The sequence below is a fragment of the Sminthopsis crassicaudata genome, chromosome 4 (genome assembly GCF_048593235.1).
Source record: "Sminthopsis crassicaudata isolate SCR6 chromosome 4, ASM4859323v1, whole genome shotgun sequence".
NCBI classification, from domain to species: Eukaryota; Metazoa; Chordata; class Mammalia; order Dasyuromorphia; family Dasyuridae; genus Sminthopsis; species Sminthopsis crassicaudata.
The window spans coordinates 284596517-284609238 of NC_133620.1; the positions used below are offsets into that span (position 1 = coordinate 284596517).

At 36.1% G+C, this 12722-nt stretch overlaps 1 protein-coding gene across 5 annotated transcripts in view; it reads right to left on the reverse strand.

The window, feature by feature from the left end:
• The window catches only part of CMTR1 (cap methyltransferase 1), a 59604-nt gene that overhangs the window by 44331 nt on the left and 2551 nt on the right, over positions 1-12722 (reverse strand). For 4 of the 5 annotated variants that reach the window (XM_074311043.1, XM_074311041.1, XM_074311042.1 and 1 more), the window contains exon 2: positions 12377-12514. In XM_074311043.1, coding sequence (XP_074167144.1) covers positions 12377-12509 — 133 coding nt within the window. In that variant the 5' untranslated portion in view covers positions 12510-12514. Of the gene's footprint in view, positions 1-8150; positions 8278-12376; positions 12515-12722 lie in introns of all 5 variants that reach the window. The other variant, XM_074311039.1, reaches the window with a different exon arrangement.

The window sequence follows — 12722 nt, forward strand, 5'->3', positions numbered from 1 at the left end:
TCCTGGTTCTCCTATCTGATGGTTCCTCTGGCTCCTCTGTTGTAATTTCATCCATATCATACCCAGTAACAGCAGCAATACTCTACAGTTCTGTTCTGGACTCTCTCTATATATACTATTTCACTTGGTAATCACATCAGCTCCTAGGTTTCAATTGTGTCTATGCAAATGACTCTCAGATCTACTTCTTTAGTTCTGGCCTTCTCCAGATTTATATCTTTAACTGATTTAGACATCTAGAATTACATGTTCCATACATATCTTAAACCTAACATATCAAAACTTAATTTGCTGTTTTTCTCTTAAAAAAACTCCTCTCTTCCTAACTTTTCTATTATCACTGAATCTAGGTGTCATCCTCAACTCTTCACTCTCACTCCCCATGTCCAATTAGGTGGTCAAGTCTTCTTGTTTCTACCTTCATAACAACTCTCATATCCTCCTTCTTTTCTTACTCCTCTTCTGATACTGCTACCATTCTGGTTACAGGCCTCCTTCACCTGAGACCTGGACTATTCCAATAGCACACTGGTTGGTCTCCCTGCCTCAAAGTCTCTCTTCAGTCCAATTCTTCCATCAAATTGTCAACTTTGATCTTCCTAAAACACAGGTATGATTATCTTATTTCCTTTAATTTCATAAACTCCTGGGAATCCCTACTATCTCCAGGATCAAATATTTCATAATATTCTGTTTGTCTTATAAAGCCTTTCATAACTTAGCCCCTTCCTTATGTACTCTAAAACCCAGCAAAACTGGCTTCTGGTTATTCTTCAAACATAACTCCATTTCCTGACTCTACACCTTTTCACCAGCTATGTCCCACACCTCACACACTCTCTCTCTTCCTTTCTATTTCCTAGCTTCTCCAACTTCTTTCAAATCAGGTCCTCTTCATCTCAATGTATTCCCTCTTAAACTACTTTATCTTTATCCAGTTTATCCTGCACAGATCTTGTTTTACATAGTTATCTGTGTATTGTTTCCTCCATTAAACTGTGAGTTTGATAGCAGGGAGTCTTTTGCTTTTCTTAGAGTCTTCAACATTCAGCACAATGTTTTGTACAAAGAAGATGAATCAACAAATGTTAGTTGATTGAGCCTCTCTCCTTGTATGTATCCTCTCTTGAGTTGTTGTGACATAGCTGTTTTCTGGTTCTCCTATCTGATCAATTATCTATCTGATTTGCCTATCTGATCATCCCTCAATTTCCTATGATGGATCACCATCTATGTTCTTCTCCCTTCCTGTGGAAAAGAACATAGATGGTGATCCCAAAACTCTGCTATAAGTCTTCTCTCTCAGAGATCTCATCGCTCCTATGGGTTCCATTATCTAATCCAATGAATCAAAGACTGATATATCCAATCCTAGACTGTCTAGAGATTATCATAAAATATCAACTGCCTTTTGGAGATTTCCCATTAGACATTGAAATCCATAGACATCACAAATGCAACATTTCCAGAACGGAACTCATTATCTTTTCTCCCCAAACCACCTCTCTTCTGAACTTATCTATTTCTGTTAAGAACACATCAGAGCTATCCTCAATTTTTCATTTTCATTCATTCACTCTCTATCAGTTGCCACATGTTAGGATTACAAGGTACTAATACAGGTTGTCTAAACAATTCTCTAGCTCAGAATTCACACCTTTAGTTCAAACCTTTAAAAGGAGTTTACACATTTAAAGGAGTTTACACCTTTAAAAGGAGCAAGTTCATTGGCTGTAAGAGTTCTCACAAGCCCATTCTCTTTGAGGATAAAGAAGGCAACGTTGAGTTGGAAGAGCAGTTTAGACTGGGACATTGAGTTACACCTGGACAAGCAGTCTGGAATTGGGAAGGACAAGAGCTGGAGGAGATTCAGAGCCAGGATTCAGGAAGAAGAGGCTGGCTGGAGGCTCTAGAAACCTCCCAAGAAACCTGCTCACAGAGGAAAAGATTATACAGAAAAGAAACCTCCTCCCAGAGAAGGATTACAATTGAGAGACAATCAGAACATTACATTTTGGTGCCCAAATGTGGGGCAAGGACTTATTCTGAACCCTTCAGAGGAGCTAGCCCGGACCTTTGACATTTATGTTCTAAATCAAAAGAAAGGGGGAAATGTTAGGTTCTTACTAAGTGCTAAGTCGGTACTTAACAGCTACATCTTGTTGCTTCTACCGTTACAACATCTAAATTCATCCTTTTCATTCTACTAACACAGACACCATCCCTTTCCCTTTCCTCCTTTCCAATCTATCTTCTCTACAGTTGCCAAAGTGCTATTTCTAAAGCACAAGTCTTTTGATCCTCAAGATCATGTCATTCCACTTCTCGAAAAAGCCCAGTGGCTCTCTGTCTATATTTGATCATAGACAATGAACAAATACAAATTATTCTGTTATTTTAAGCCCTTTATGACTCTAGCCAAGTTTTCCAGACTTATTACACCTTGATCAACTCTACAATGGAGTCAAATTGATTTCCTTGTTCTTGCCCAAACACATTTCATCTGATTCTGTGCTTTTGCAGAGGCTAGCCCCTATGTCTAGAATATACTCCCCTCCTAAGTAGAAGAATTCAAGCTTCCTTCACTGCTCAGTTCAAGTACCACCTCCTACATAAGGCCTTTCTTAATTCTTCTATCGATAGGAGACATCAATCCAATCCAGATAAGTATAGAGTTACTATATATAAATTTTGTACTCAATTATACATGTACATGTTACTTCTGTCTCAAATACCCAACCAAAAAAAAAGTGTAATCTCCTTAAGGATAAGGATTGATTCATTGTTTATATATATATATATATATATATATATATATATATATATATATGCTCAGTGTGTGCATATAGAAAGCACTTAACGTGTGTTGCACTGACTGAATTTTCTATCCATAGTTTAAATGGGTAAGTTTCAAATGGGAAGGGGAAGGGAAGAGAGGAGAGAAGATCATTACCACAGGAGAAGATTGGACAAAAACATTCTTTCAAAAAGGGAATCTATTAAAAAAAAAAAAAAAAAAAAAAAAAAAAAAAGGTAGGTAAGTAAATTTTAAAATCCTAAGTAAAGGAATAGCTAGATGATATAGCACCAGCCCTGAAGTCCAAAGGACCTCAGTTCAAAGCCAGCCTCTCAGACACTTGATATTTCCTACCTATGTGTCTCTTGGCCAAGACACTTAAATCCCAATTGCTTTATCCCTCCCCCCCAAAAAAGTCCTAAGTAAAATTCAGATTGAAATTTCAGAATGAGAAGCCTCAATCTGACTTATTCCAACTCTCAAGGAAGAAGTTCCTCTCAATAGCCACCAATATCCCCTCTTAGAGAACATACTTATCTGCAATGATTTACATATAGTAGGACCCATAATAAAACTTTAATTTATTAACTTAACTGGCTAAAAGGACATACAAGTCATAAATTGCTACTCAGTGACTTAGGGGAAATAATCTGGTTCTTTTCTAAAGAAATCTTCAAAAGCAAAAATTCTTGAAGGTAAATGAGTAAGCTAGAAAGCTGTCACTCAGCCATCATCATCAGTTACACCACCATAACCCAATACTATTCAAAGAATGCAATCCCCTGGAATATCAATGTACCCAGAGATGACAAACGACCTCAATTAAACTCTCATATTGTAAGGACCTAGAATGCAAAACAGGCCCCTTTGATCCTTCACTATCAGTAGTCCTCTACTTCTGATGGACCAGGAGATATGATTGAGTCCTTAAATAACACCATCAATATTTTTCAAAAGGAAGACACTGAGTGGAATCTTAGATGAGAAGAAACTATTTTGTAAAAGTTAATAAGTTCCAAAATTCTTATTTCTTTCAGCTACCTAGTTATCTGTGTGGCTGTTCTGTAAAGATAAGGAAAACCTAAATAGGGAAAACCTAACTTCTTTCTAAACTCAAGTTGAAAAAAGGAGGCAGATGTTTGTAGCAACTCTTTTTGTAGTGGCAAGGAACTGGAAATTGAGTGGATGTCCATTTGTTCAGGAATAGCTGAATAAGTTATAGTATATGAAGACAATAGAATATTATTGTTCCATAAGAAATGATGAGCAGAATGATTTCTGGAAAGACCTATATGAACTGATGCTGATGCTGAGTAAAATAAGTAGAACCAGGAGAACACTATACACAATAACAAGAAGATTATGTGATAATTAACTGTGATGAACCTGACTCCTCTCAACAATAAAGACTGAATGTGGGATTGAAGCATAGTATTTTCACCTTTTTGTTTGTTTTTTTCCTTTCTCAGGGCCCCTTTTTGGTCTGATTTTTCTTATATAACATGACAAAGAATTCATCCCGGAATCAAATCATTTTGAGAGCTCAGTGTTCAATCATTTTTTTCAGTCATGTATGACCTTTCATGATTCCATTTGGTAGAGAGAAACTGGAGTGGCTTGCCATTTCCTTTTTTAATTTACTTTATAGATGAGGAACTGACACAAATAAGGCTAAGTGACTTCTCTAGGATCACACAGTCAAATTTGAACTCAGGAACATAAATCTTCCTAGTCTCAAGTCTAGCACTCTATCCATTTTACCACCTAACTGCCCCTTATAACTCAGAGTATCTTTACACAAATGATTTAACAAATTTTGCCTTGCTTTTATGATATTCTTGAGTCAGAGAAAATGAAGAAACTAAAGTCCAAAGGATTAACAGGTTGTAAGCAAAGTACTGGTACAGAAGAGCAAGACACCAGATCAAAAATGAGTCATATTCACTCTGATACACTTAAAATACCACCTTCTTCTACCAATGCTATCCCTAAGTCTTTGGGAGTTCTTTGATCTATGGATAAGATTCTTTCCTGTTTTTTACAACATCTGACAGTAAACTCAAAAGCACAATGTTCAGCCTGATACGACCTAAAACAAAGAAAATCTGATTCTCAGATCAGTTTTGAAATCTATACAAACATTGACAACTACTTTGCCCGACAATCTTTAAGCTAAATGGTATACAGAAATTTCCCATCTTTCATAATGCTTTTTTTCTTCTCACTTTCAAATTAGTACCTCACAAATGACTTAAAAGTCATTAATCAAATGATGAGAACACCAAAAGGTAGTAGGGACTTCTGATTTTAATTCAGAAGCAAAGAAAAGATGAAGACAGAGAAATAAGTCACTTTAGAATATGCTGTCTTATAGTGTTATCTCATTATTTAAGAACACAGAAGATTAGCCTATAAGTTTAGAAATGGAACAAGGCCTTATCTAGTCTAAGGGATTTTTAAAAATATTTTATTTGTTTTTATTAAAGCTTTTCATTTTCAAAACATATGCATGGATAATTTTCAACATTCACCCTTGCAAAACCATGTGTTCCATTCTCTCCCCTAGATGGCAAGTAATCCAATATATGTTAAATATGTGCAATTCTTCTATACATATTTCCACAATTATCATGCTGCACAAGAAAAATCTGGTCAAAAAAGGAAAAAAATGAGAAAGAAAATGAAATGCAAGCAAATAACAAAAAATGGTGAAAATAATGTCATGATCCACACTCAGTTCCTATAATCCTCTCTCTGGATGTAAATGGCTCTATTCATCACAAGACTGTTGGAACTGGCCTGAATCATTTCATTGTTGAAAAGAGCCACATCCATCAAAATTGACCATTGTATTGTTGTTGCCATGTACAGTGATCTCCTGGTTCTGCTCATTTCACTTAGCATCAGTTCGTCACTCCAGGCATAGCTGAAATCAATCTGTTGATTATTTCTTATAGAACAGTAATATTGCATAACATTCATATACCACAACTTATTCAGCCATTATTCAACTGATGGTCATTCATTCAGTTTCCAGTTTTTCGCCACTACAAAGAGGGCTGCCACAAACATTTTTGCACATACAGGTCCCTTTACATCCTTTATAATCTCTTTGAGAAATAAGCCCAGTAGAAACATTGCTGGGTCAAAGGGTATGCACAGTTTGATAACTTTTTGAGCATAGTTCTAAATCACTCTCCAGAATGATTGGATAACTTCACAGGTCTACCAACAATTTGTGTCCCAGTTTTCCCACATCCCTCCAACGTTCATCATTATCTTTTCTAGTCTAAGAGGTATATAGATACCTCAGATATTTCTTAATTTGCATTTCTCTGATCAATAGTGATTTAGAGCACCTTTTCATATGATTAGAAATGGTTTCAATTCCTTCATCTGAAAACTGTCCATATCCTTTGACCATTTTTTAAGAATGGCTTGAAATCTTATAAATTAGAGTCAATTCTCTATATATTTTAGAAATGAGGCCTTTATCAGAACCCTTGAATATAAAAGTTTTCTCAGTTTATTGCTTCCCTTCTAATCTTGTCTGCATTGCTTTTATTTGTATAAAAACTTTTTAACTTAATATAATTAAAATTATCTGTTTTGTATTCAGTATCCAGTTCTTCTTTGGCCACAAATTCCTTCCTTCTCCACAAATCTGAAAGGTAAATTATCCTTTGTTCTTCTAATTTATTTATAATATCACTCTTTGTTACATCTAAATCATAAACCCATTTCAACCTTATCTTGATATATGGTGTTAAGTGTGGGTCAATGTCTAGTTTCTTCCATTCTAATTTCCAAATTTCCCAGCAGTTTTTGTCAAAGAATGAGTTCTTACACAAAAAGTTGGGATCTTTGAGTTTGTCAAACACTAGATTATTACAGTCATGATTATTTTGTCTTGTGAACCTAACCTGTTCCACTGATGAACTATTTCTTAGCCAGTACCAAATGGTTTTGATGACTGCTGCTGTCTAGGACAGCTAGGCTACCTTCATTGGCATTTCTGTTCATTAATTCCCTTGAAATTACTGACCTGTTGTTCTTCCAGATGAACTTTGTTATTACTTTTCCTAGATCTATAAAATAATTTCTTGGGAGTCTGATTGGTATGGCATTAAATAAGTAGATTAATTTAGGTAGTATTGTCATTTTTATTACATTTGCTCAGCCTATCCACGAGCACTTGATATTTTTCTAATTGATTAAATCTGACTTTATTTGTGTGGAAAGTGTTTTATAATTGTGTTCCTGGCTTTGTCTTGGCATGTAGACTCCCAAATATTTTATGTTATCCACAATTATTTTAAATGGAATTTCTCTTTGTATCTCTTGCTGTTGGACTTTGTTGGTAATGTATAAAAATGCTGATGATTTATGTGGATTTATTTTGTATCCTGCAACTTTGCTAAAAGTTGTTAATTGCTAAAGTTGTGAATTGTTTCTAGTAATTTTTTAGTTCATTCTCTAGGATTCTCTAAGTATATTATTATATCATCTGCAAAGAGTCCTATAAAAATCCTCATTACCTACTCTAAATGTCTTTAATCTCTTTTTCTTCTGATTGCCAAAGCTAACACTTCTAATATAATAGTATAGTAATGGTGATAGTAGACAACTTAGTTTCCCCAATCTTATTGAGAATGGTTCCAGTTTATCCCCATTACATAAAATGCTTGTTAATGGCTTTAAATAGATGCTATCAATCATTTTAAAGAAAACTTCATTTATTTCTGTACTCTGTTTTTTAATAGCCTAAGGCTTTTTAATCTGGAATCTATGAACTTTTGTTTCTAATATTTTGATGCCTTTATTTCAACATAACGGTATCCTTTATAACCCCATTTTATGCGCAATAAAAAACATTATTTTAAGAAAGGGTCTATAGGTTTCATCAGCCTGCCAAATGGACCATTATCACAAAAATAGTTGGCATCATCCCCATCATTTTATAAATAAGAAAACTAAAACCCAGAATGATGAAGTGATTAGACTAAGGTCACTCAGTTACACCTAGGTTCTCTGACTCTAAATACAATGTTCTTTCCATGTATACATCATGTATTTCATGTAGACCTCAATTGCTCAAATAAAATGCACATTCTAAGGACAAGCTCTATTTTCTTTTTAGTTTGTATCTTCAAGAATACCAGACATAAGAGTAGTTTAATAAATACTTGTGGTCTTCACTCAATGAGATCTTGGCACTGCAACAACCATTCTTGGGTGGCAGACAACTCGAGCATAGACAGTACCCAAGGACCACCACTTCAAATTTCACTGCTTCATTCAATACCATCTAGTAAACACTAACATACATTGCTTGCTGCCTTTACCCACTCACTTGAAGGTTTCCTTTGGTGATGCTGAACATGCCAATACTGCAGAACCTTTTCTGACAAGGGATGCTTCTCTCCCTTCTCCCCCTTCTCAGAAGCAGGCTCCATCTTTACTAGCTTTCGTAGTGCGATCTAGAGAACAGGAATGTAGAGAATCAAAGACGAACTTCCACCTCTAGAAAAATCCCTGACAACTTGAGTGTGGAGAATGGAGCTTACTTGTTAAGAGAAGCATCACTGACCCTTTAGTGACCTGAAACAGCACCACCCCACCACCAGGCAAGAAGAACATAATGACCAATAGAGCCAACCAGACACCAAAAGTTATAGTACCTGAATACCGAATGCTTTGGGAAAATGATCTGATCAAAGTGCTTCAATAAGTAAGAAAAACTAACTCAGCGGAATACTGCGCCAAGCCAAGCAACACAAATAGATGTTCCAAAGTTTCTTAGGGATAGGCAGGAATTAGCACAAGTGACAAAATAAGTATTTGCAGATGACAAGATGATTTCCTTGCAGAAGGAAAAGAAGACAAATGTCATGACTGTAGCCAAAACCTAAGACCGGGTTTAGTTTACACAGACTTGAAAAGAATTAAGCAAACCCTATGAAAAGCCAGTTCTGCAATTAGGATATAAATTAACAGGAATGATAAGTAAAGTTACTCTATTAAAATCATTAATTTTGTAAAAAACTTGCCAGAGCTGGTTGGCAAACTCATCTATCTCTCTAGAAGCTGTTATAACTTATCGGAGAGTTTTAAAAATTATTTAAAATTTTCATTTAAAATCATTTCTCCTCTATTTGGAAGAAACCATAACTCTTAGGGCTCTATGGAGAAAGAGACAAGCTCACTTTAAAGCAGAGACAGATTTCCAAGCAAGTACTTTCACAGAGCAACAGAGCAAGATGGCAGAAATCCCAGGAATAAAAATTACACCGACAACTCAAAGGAAAGGGCAACTCCTCCTACGATAATAATCACCAAGGTGAACAGCACGTAGCAAATTATGGATTTTAATAAATGTTACATTCTAGCTTACAATCGCCATAGAACATAGTCATTCCTGTTCAAAGACTCCATCTCTCCTGTATACTAGACAAATAGCATCTCATTAAAGCAATTTAAAAAGATACCCGATAAAGGAAGTTTTTGATTAAGGTCATGAATTTGGGGCTGACAGAAAAGCAATAGTTTCAGGGCAAATAACCCACTTAGGAAGGAACTAAATTTCGTTAAGGGGGAGGGGGAAATGAAAGGGGTTTTCAAGTACAACAGGCAAATGCCATCATAATCTAAAGTTGATAACAGACAGAAGCCCATATTCATGAGGGACATAATCAAAGTGTGCAAGTGAAAAGACACTAATAAAAAAGGAGCAAGAATTTCAGAGTTCTTGGTAATAATTTACTCACATGGGAGAAATATATTTGTCTTATCTTTACCCCTGAGGGACTTTATTTCAGAGCAAATTTACAAGAAGTCATATCCTCAAGGATCCTAGGAATTGATAGAACTCTCCCTTTTTTTTTCCCCTGAGACATTTAGGGTTAAGTGACTTGCCCAGGTCACATATCTAGGAAGTGCTACAAACTGTCTGAGGCCGCATTTGAACTCAGCTCCTCCTGACTTCAGAGCTGGTGCTCTATCCACTGTACCAACTAGCTTTCCCCTGAGCTCTCCCTTTCTATCATTATTTTGTTCCATAGAGGAAATTCTAAGCTGGTAGCTGCTTCATTATCATTATGTAAAAAAGTTGATTAAAAAAAAATGATCTCAATATAAAGTAATTATAAATTATACTGATTTGGGGAAATAACAATGATTCTATATAGGAAAAAAAGTGACAAAAACCTGCATTTTTCCTCCTCTCAGAATATAAATGAGGAAACACATATGCCATATAGCATGTCCAGCTAGAAATAATCAAAGGTATGGGTTTGATACATAAACTTGTATAAATGTCCTACATGCAAACCTGCATAACTCACAAACACACAGATGAGAGAACAGCTTTCTGAAAAGCACTGTGAAGGCAAAGAATACAAAAGAATATGAAAGAGGAGTTTCAAAATCATTATGCAATACAAATCTTAAGCACACATTAAAAATTATTTGTGGGAAAAGGTGAAACTTTCTGTAAAAAGAGATTGCTGCTATTTCTTCTTCTAGGAAAGGTGGACTATCACTCATGTGCTTTTCATTTGTCCAAGTGCAATACCAGGATACTAAGACTTGCTCAAGAAATGGAAAGGGTGCTTGGCATTCTGGGACACACCTTTTCTTTAATTTTCATCTCTGTACAAAGAGGATTTTGGCACTTGTCCTGTTTTCTGCAAATGAACAAGCCAACTGGTGGCTCTAAGCCTGTTGAAAAGGACCCCACTAATTCACCTTTGGACCATTATATACACACAGAAGGAAGACTCAATTCATGTCTGCAGAAAAGACATTAATTCCTAGAAGTCTTAAATTTACTGAGTAAAACTGAGAAGGGGCAGCTAGATAGCATAGTGGATAGATTGCCAGACCTGAAGTCATCTTCCTACATTCAAATCCAGCCTTATTAGCTATGTAACCTAACCCCTAGCAAGTAAAGTCACCTGACCCTGTTGCCTCAGTTCCTCATCTATAAAATTAGCTAGAGAAGGAAATAGCAAACTATTCCCAAAAAGACCTCAAAGGAAGTCATGAAGAGTCAAATACAATTAAAACAACTAAACAATAACCAAAAAAAAAAAAAAAAAAAAAAAAAAATTAAGAAAAAAAAAGTCTTAACTACATTTTCAGGAACCTGTAATCTAACAGAGGCTCCTTGACTTTATTACAAACAGAAAAATCATGTCCTTTGCATAAGAATGGGAACTACCACATCTTTTTTTTCCCCCCCTGAGGCTGGGGTTAAGTGACTTGCCCAGGGTCACACAGCTAGGAAGTGTTAAGTGTCTGAGACCAGATTTGAACTCAGGTCCTCCTAAATTCAAGACTGGTGCTCTATCCACTGTGCCACCTAGCTGCCCCAGTACCACCTCTTTATCAAGCATCAGTACTCTCTTCAGAACCACACTTCAGCACCTTGCCAACCTGGATAATGGCTTCTCTCTTCCCCCCAAATTCAGTAAGTCTGAATATCACTGACTTCTGGGAAAGAGGCAAAATTTCCTTCTCCTAAACTATCCATAGGACAAACCAAAGAAACACAAAGACTTTTTCTTTCCTCATTTATCACTGCCAGCTGCAACACATAGAGCCTGTTCTCACTCATCCTGAAATTATCTTGATAGCACAAATGGCATACATATCTAGCTATAGACATTACAGAGAAAAAAGAAAAATGTTTTTAGTCTGGACCATGGCCATACCAACTGCTTTATTATTTTTTACCGCCTGTCAAGTTTCTCCTCTCTGGACTAACTTTTCAGTAACATCTGAGAGAAAGTGCCCCTCATTTGGCCTACCCACTTGTTAGTAAACTGTATTTTCTACTACTCTCAACTGGTTCGTCACACCCTTTTGGTCACCAATCTGTTACCAAATTTCATTCCAATTTACCAGTGATTCAGAAGAGGATCCAAAACATGAATTTATTGGCAAGTGAAACCAAATACAAATGGATTTCCTAATTTATTTGATATTTGAGATATGTCCAGATACTATAAAATTCACAAAGAAAATGGAAGCTGTAAAATTTGCAATCTTAAAAATGGACAAAGCAAAAGAGTAGTTGCAACCAGATCAGTGAGACACTTTGTACTAAATGCAAACAATGAATGGATTGCTGCTGTAGCTTTGGGGAAATTGGTAAATAAATGTTAAAAGCTGAAAGAAATGAAGTCAGATCCCTGAAGCTAATCAGATCTCTTGCTCTCCCCAGGATCATCAATGACTACTAATGCGGATTTTATACGTAATATTCAATGCTCATCACCACCTTGAGAAGGTCCAAGAGAGCGAGAACATCCCCATTAGAAACTAACAGAAATGAAAACATAATTCTTGAAAGAACTTTCAACTTAGACCTATACAGGTAGTACCATGCTTTAATCAGGAGACTAGCAGCAGGAAAAAGAAGTCTACCTTCAGGCTTAAGAGAACTAATACTGCTTAATTTCTTCTCTTTCTAAACAACTAGCCCAGTTTTCCCACAAGAGATAATAGGTTGTAGATTTTCTAGTACTCCCTCATTAGTGTTCCCAACGGTCAGACTTCATATCATGGCAGCCTTACCTTGTGGGCCATGATTGCCAAAAGGAGGGGCTTCCTCATCAGATGTAGAACTGAGGGTCAAGCCCAGCTCAGCGGCTCTTTTCTTCTGCTTCTTCTGGGGACTGCTAAACTCCCCTTCACCTCTTCTCTTCATTGTCACTGCAACCACAAATGGCAGTTAGTTTCTTCTGATCCAAAACCAGATAGATTTTGATAGTCTGGGGGCACAAACACATAAACCATATAAAGGATAAAATCTGACATTTCTGATCTTCCAGAGACAACACTTCAGTGAACTTTCTTTAGAATGAGCCTCAGAGAAGATGCCAGTCAGGACCTGGTTTTCATAACTATTAGTTTTATTTAT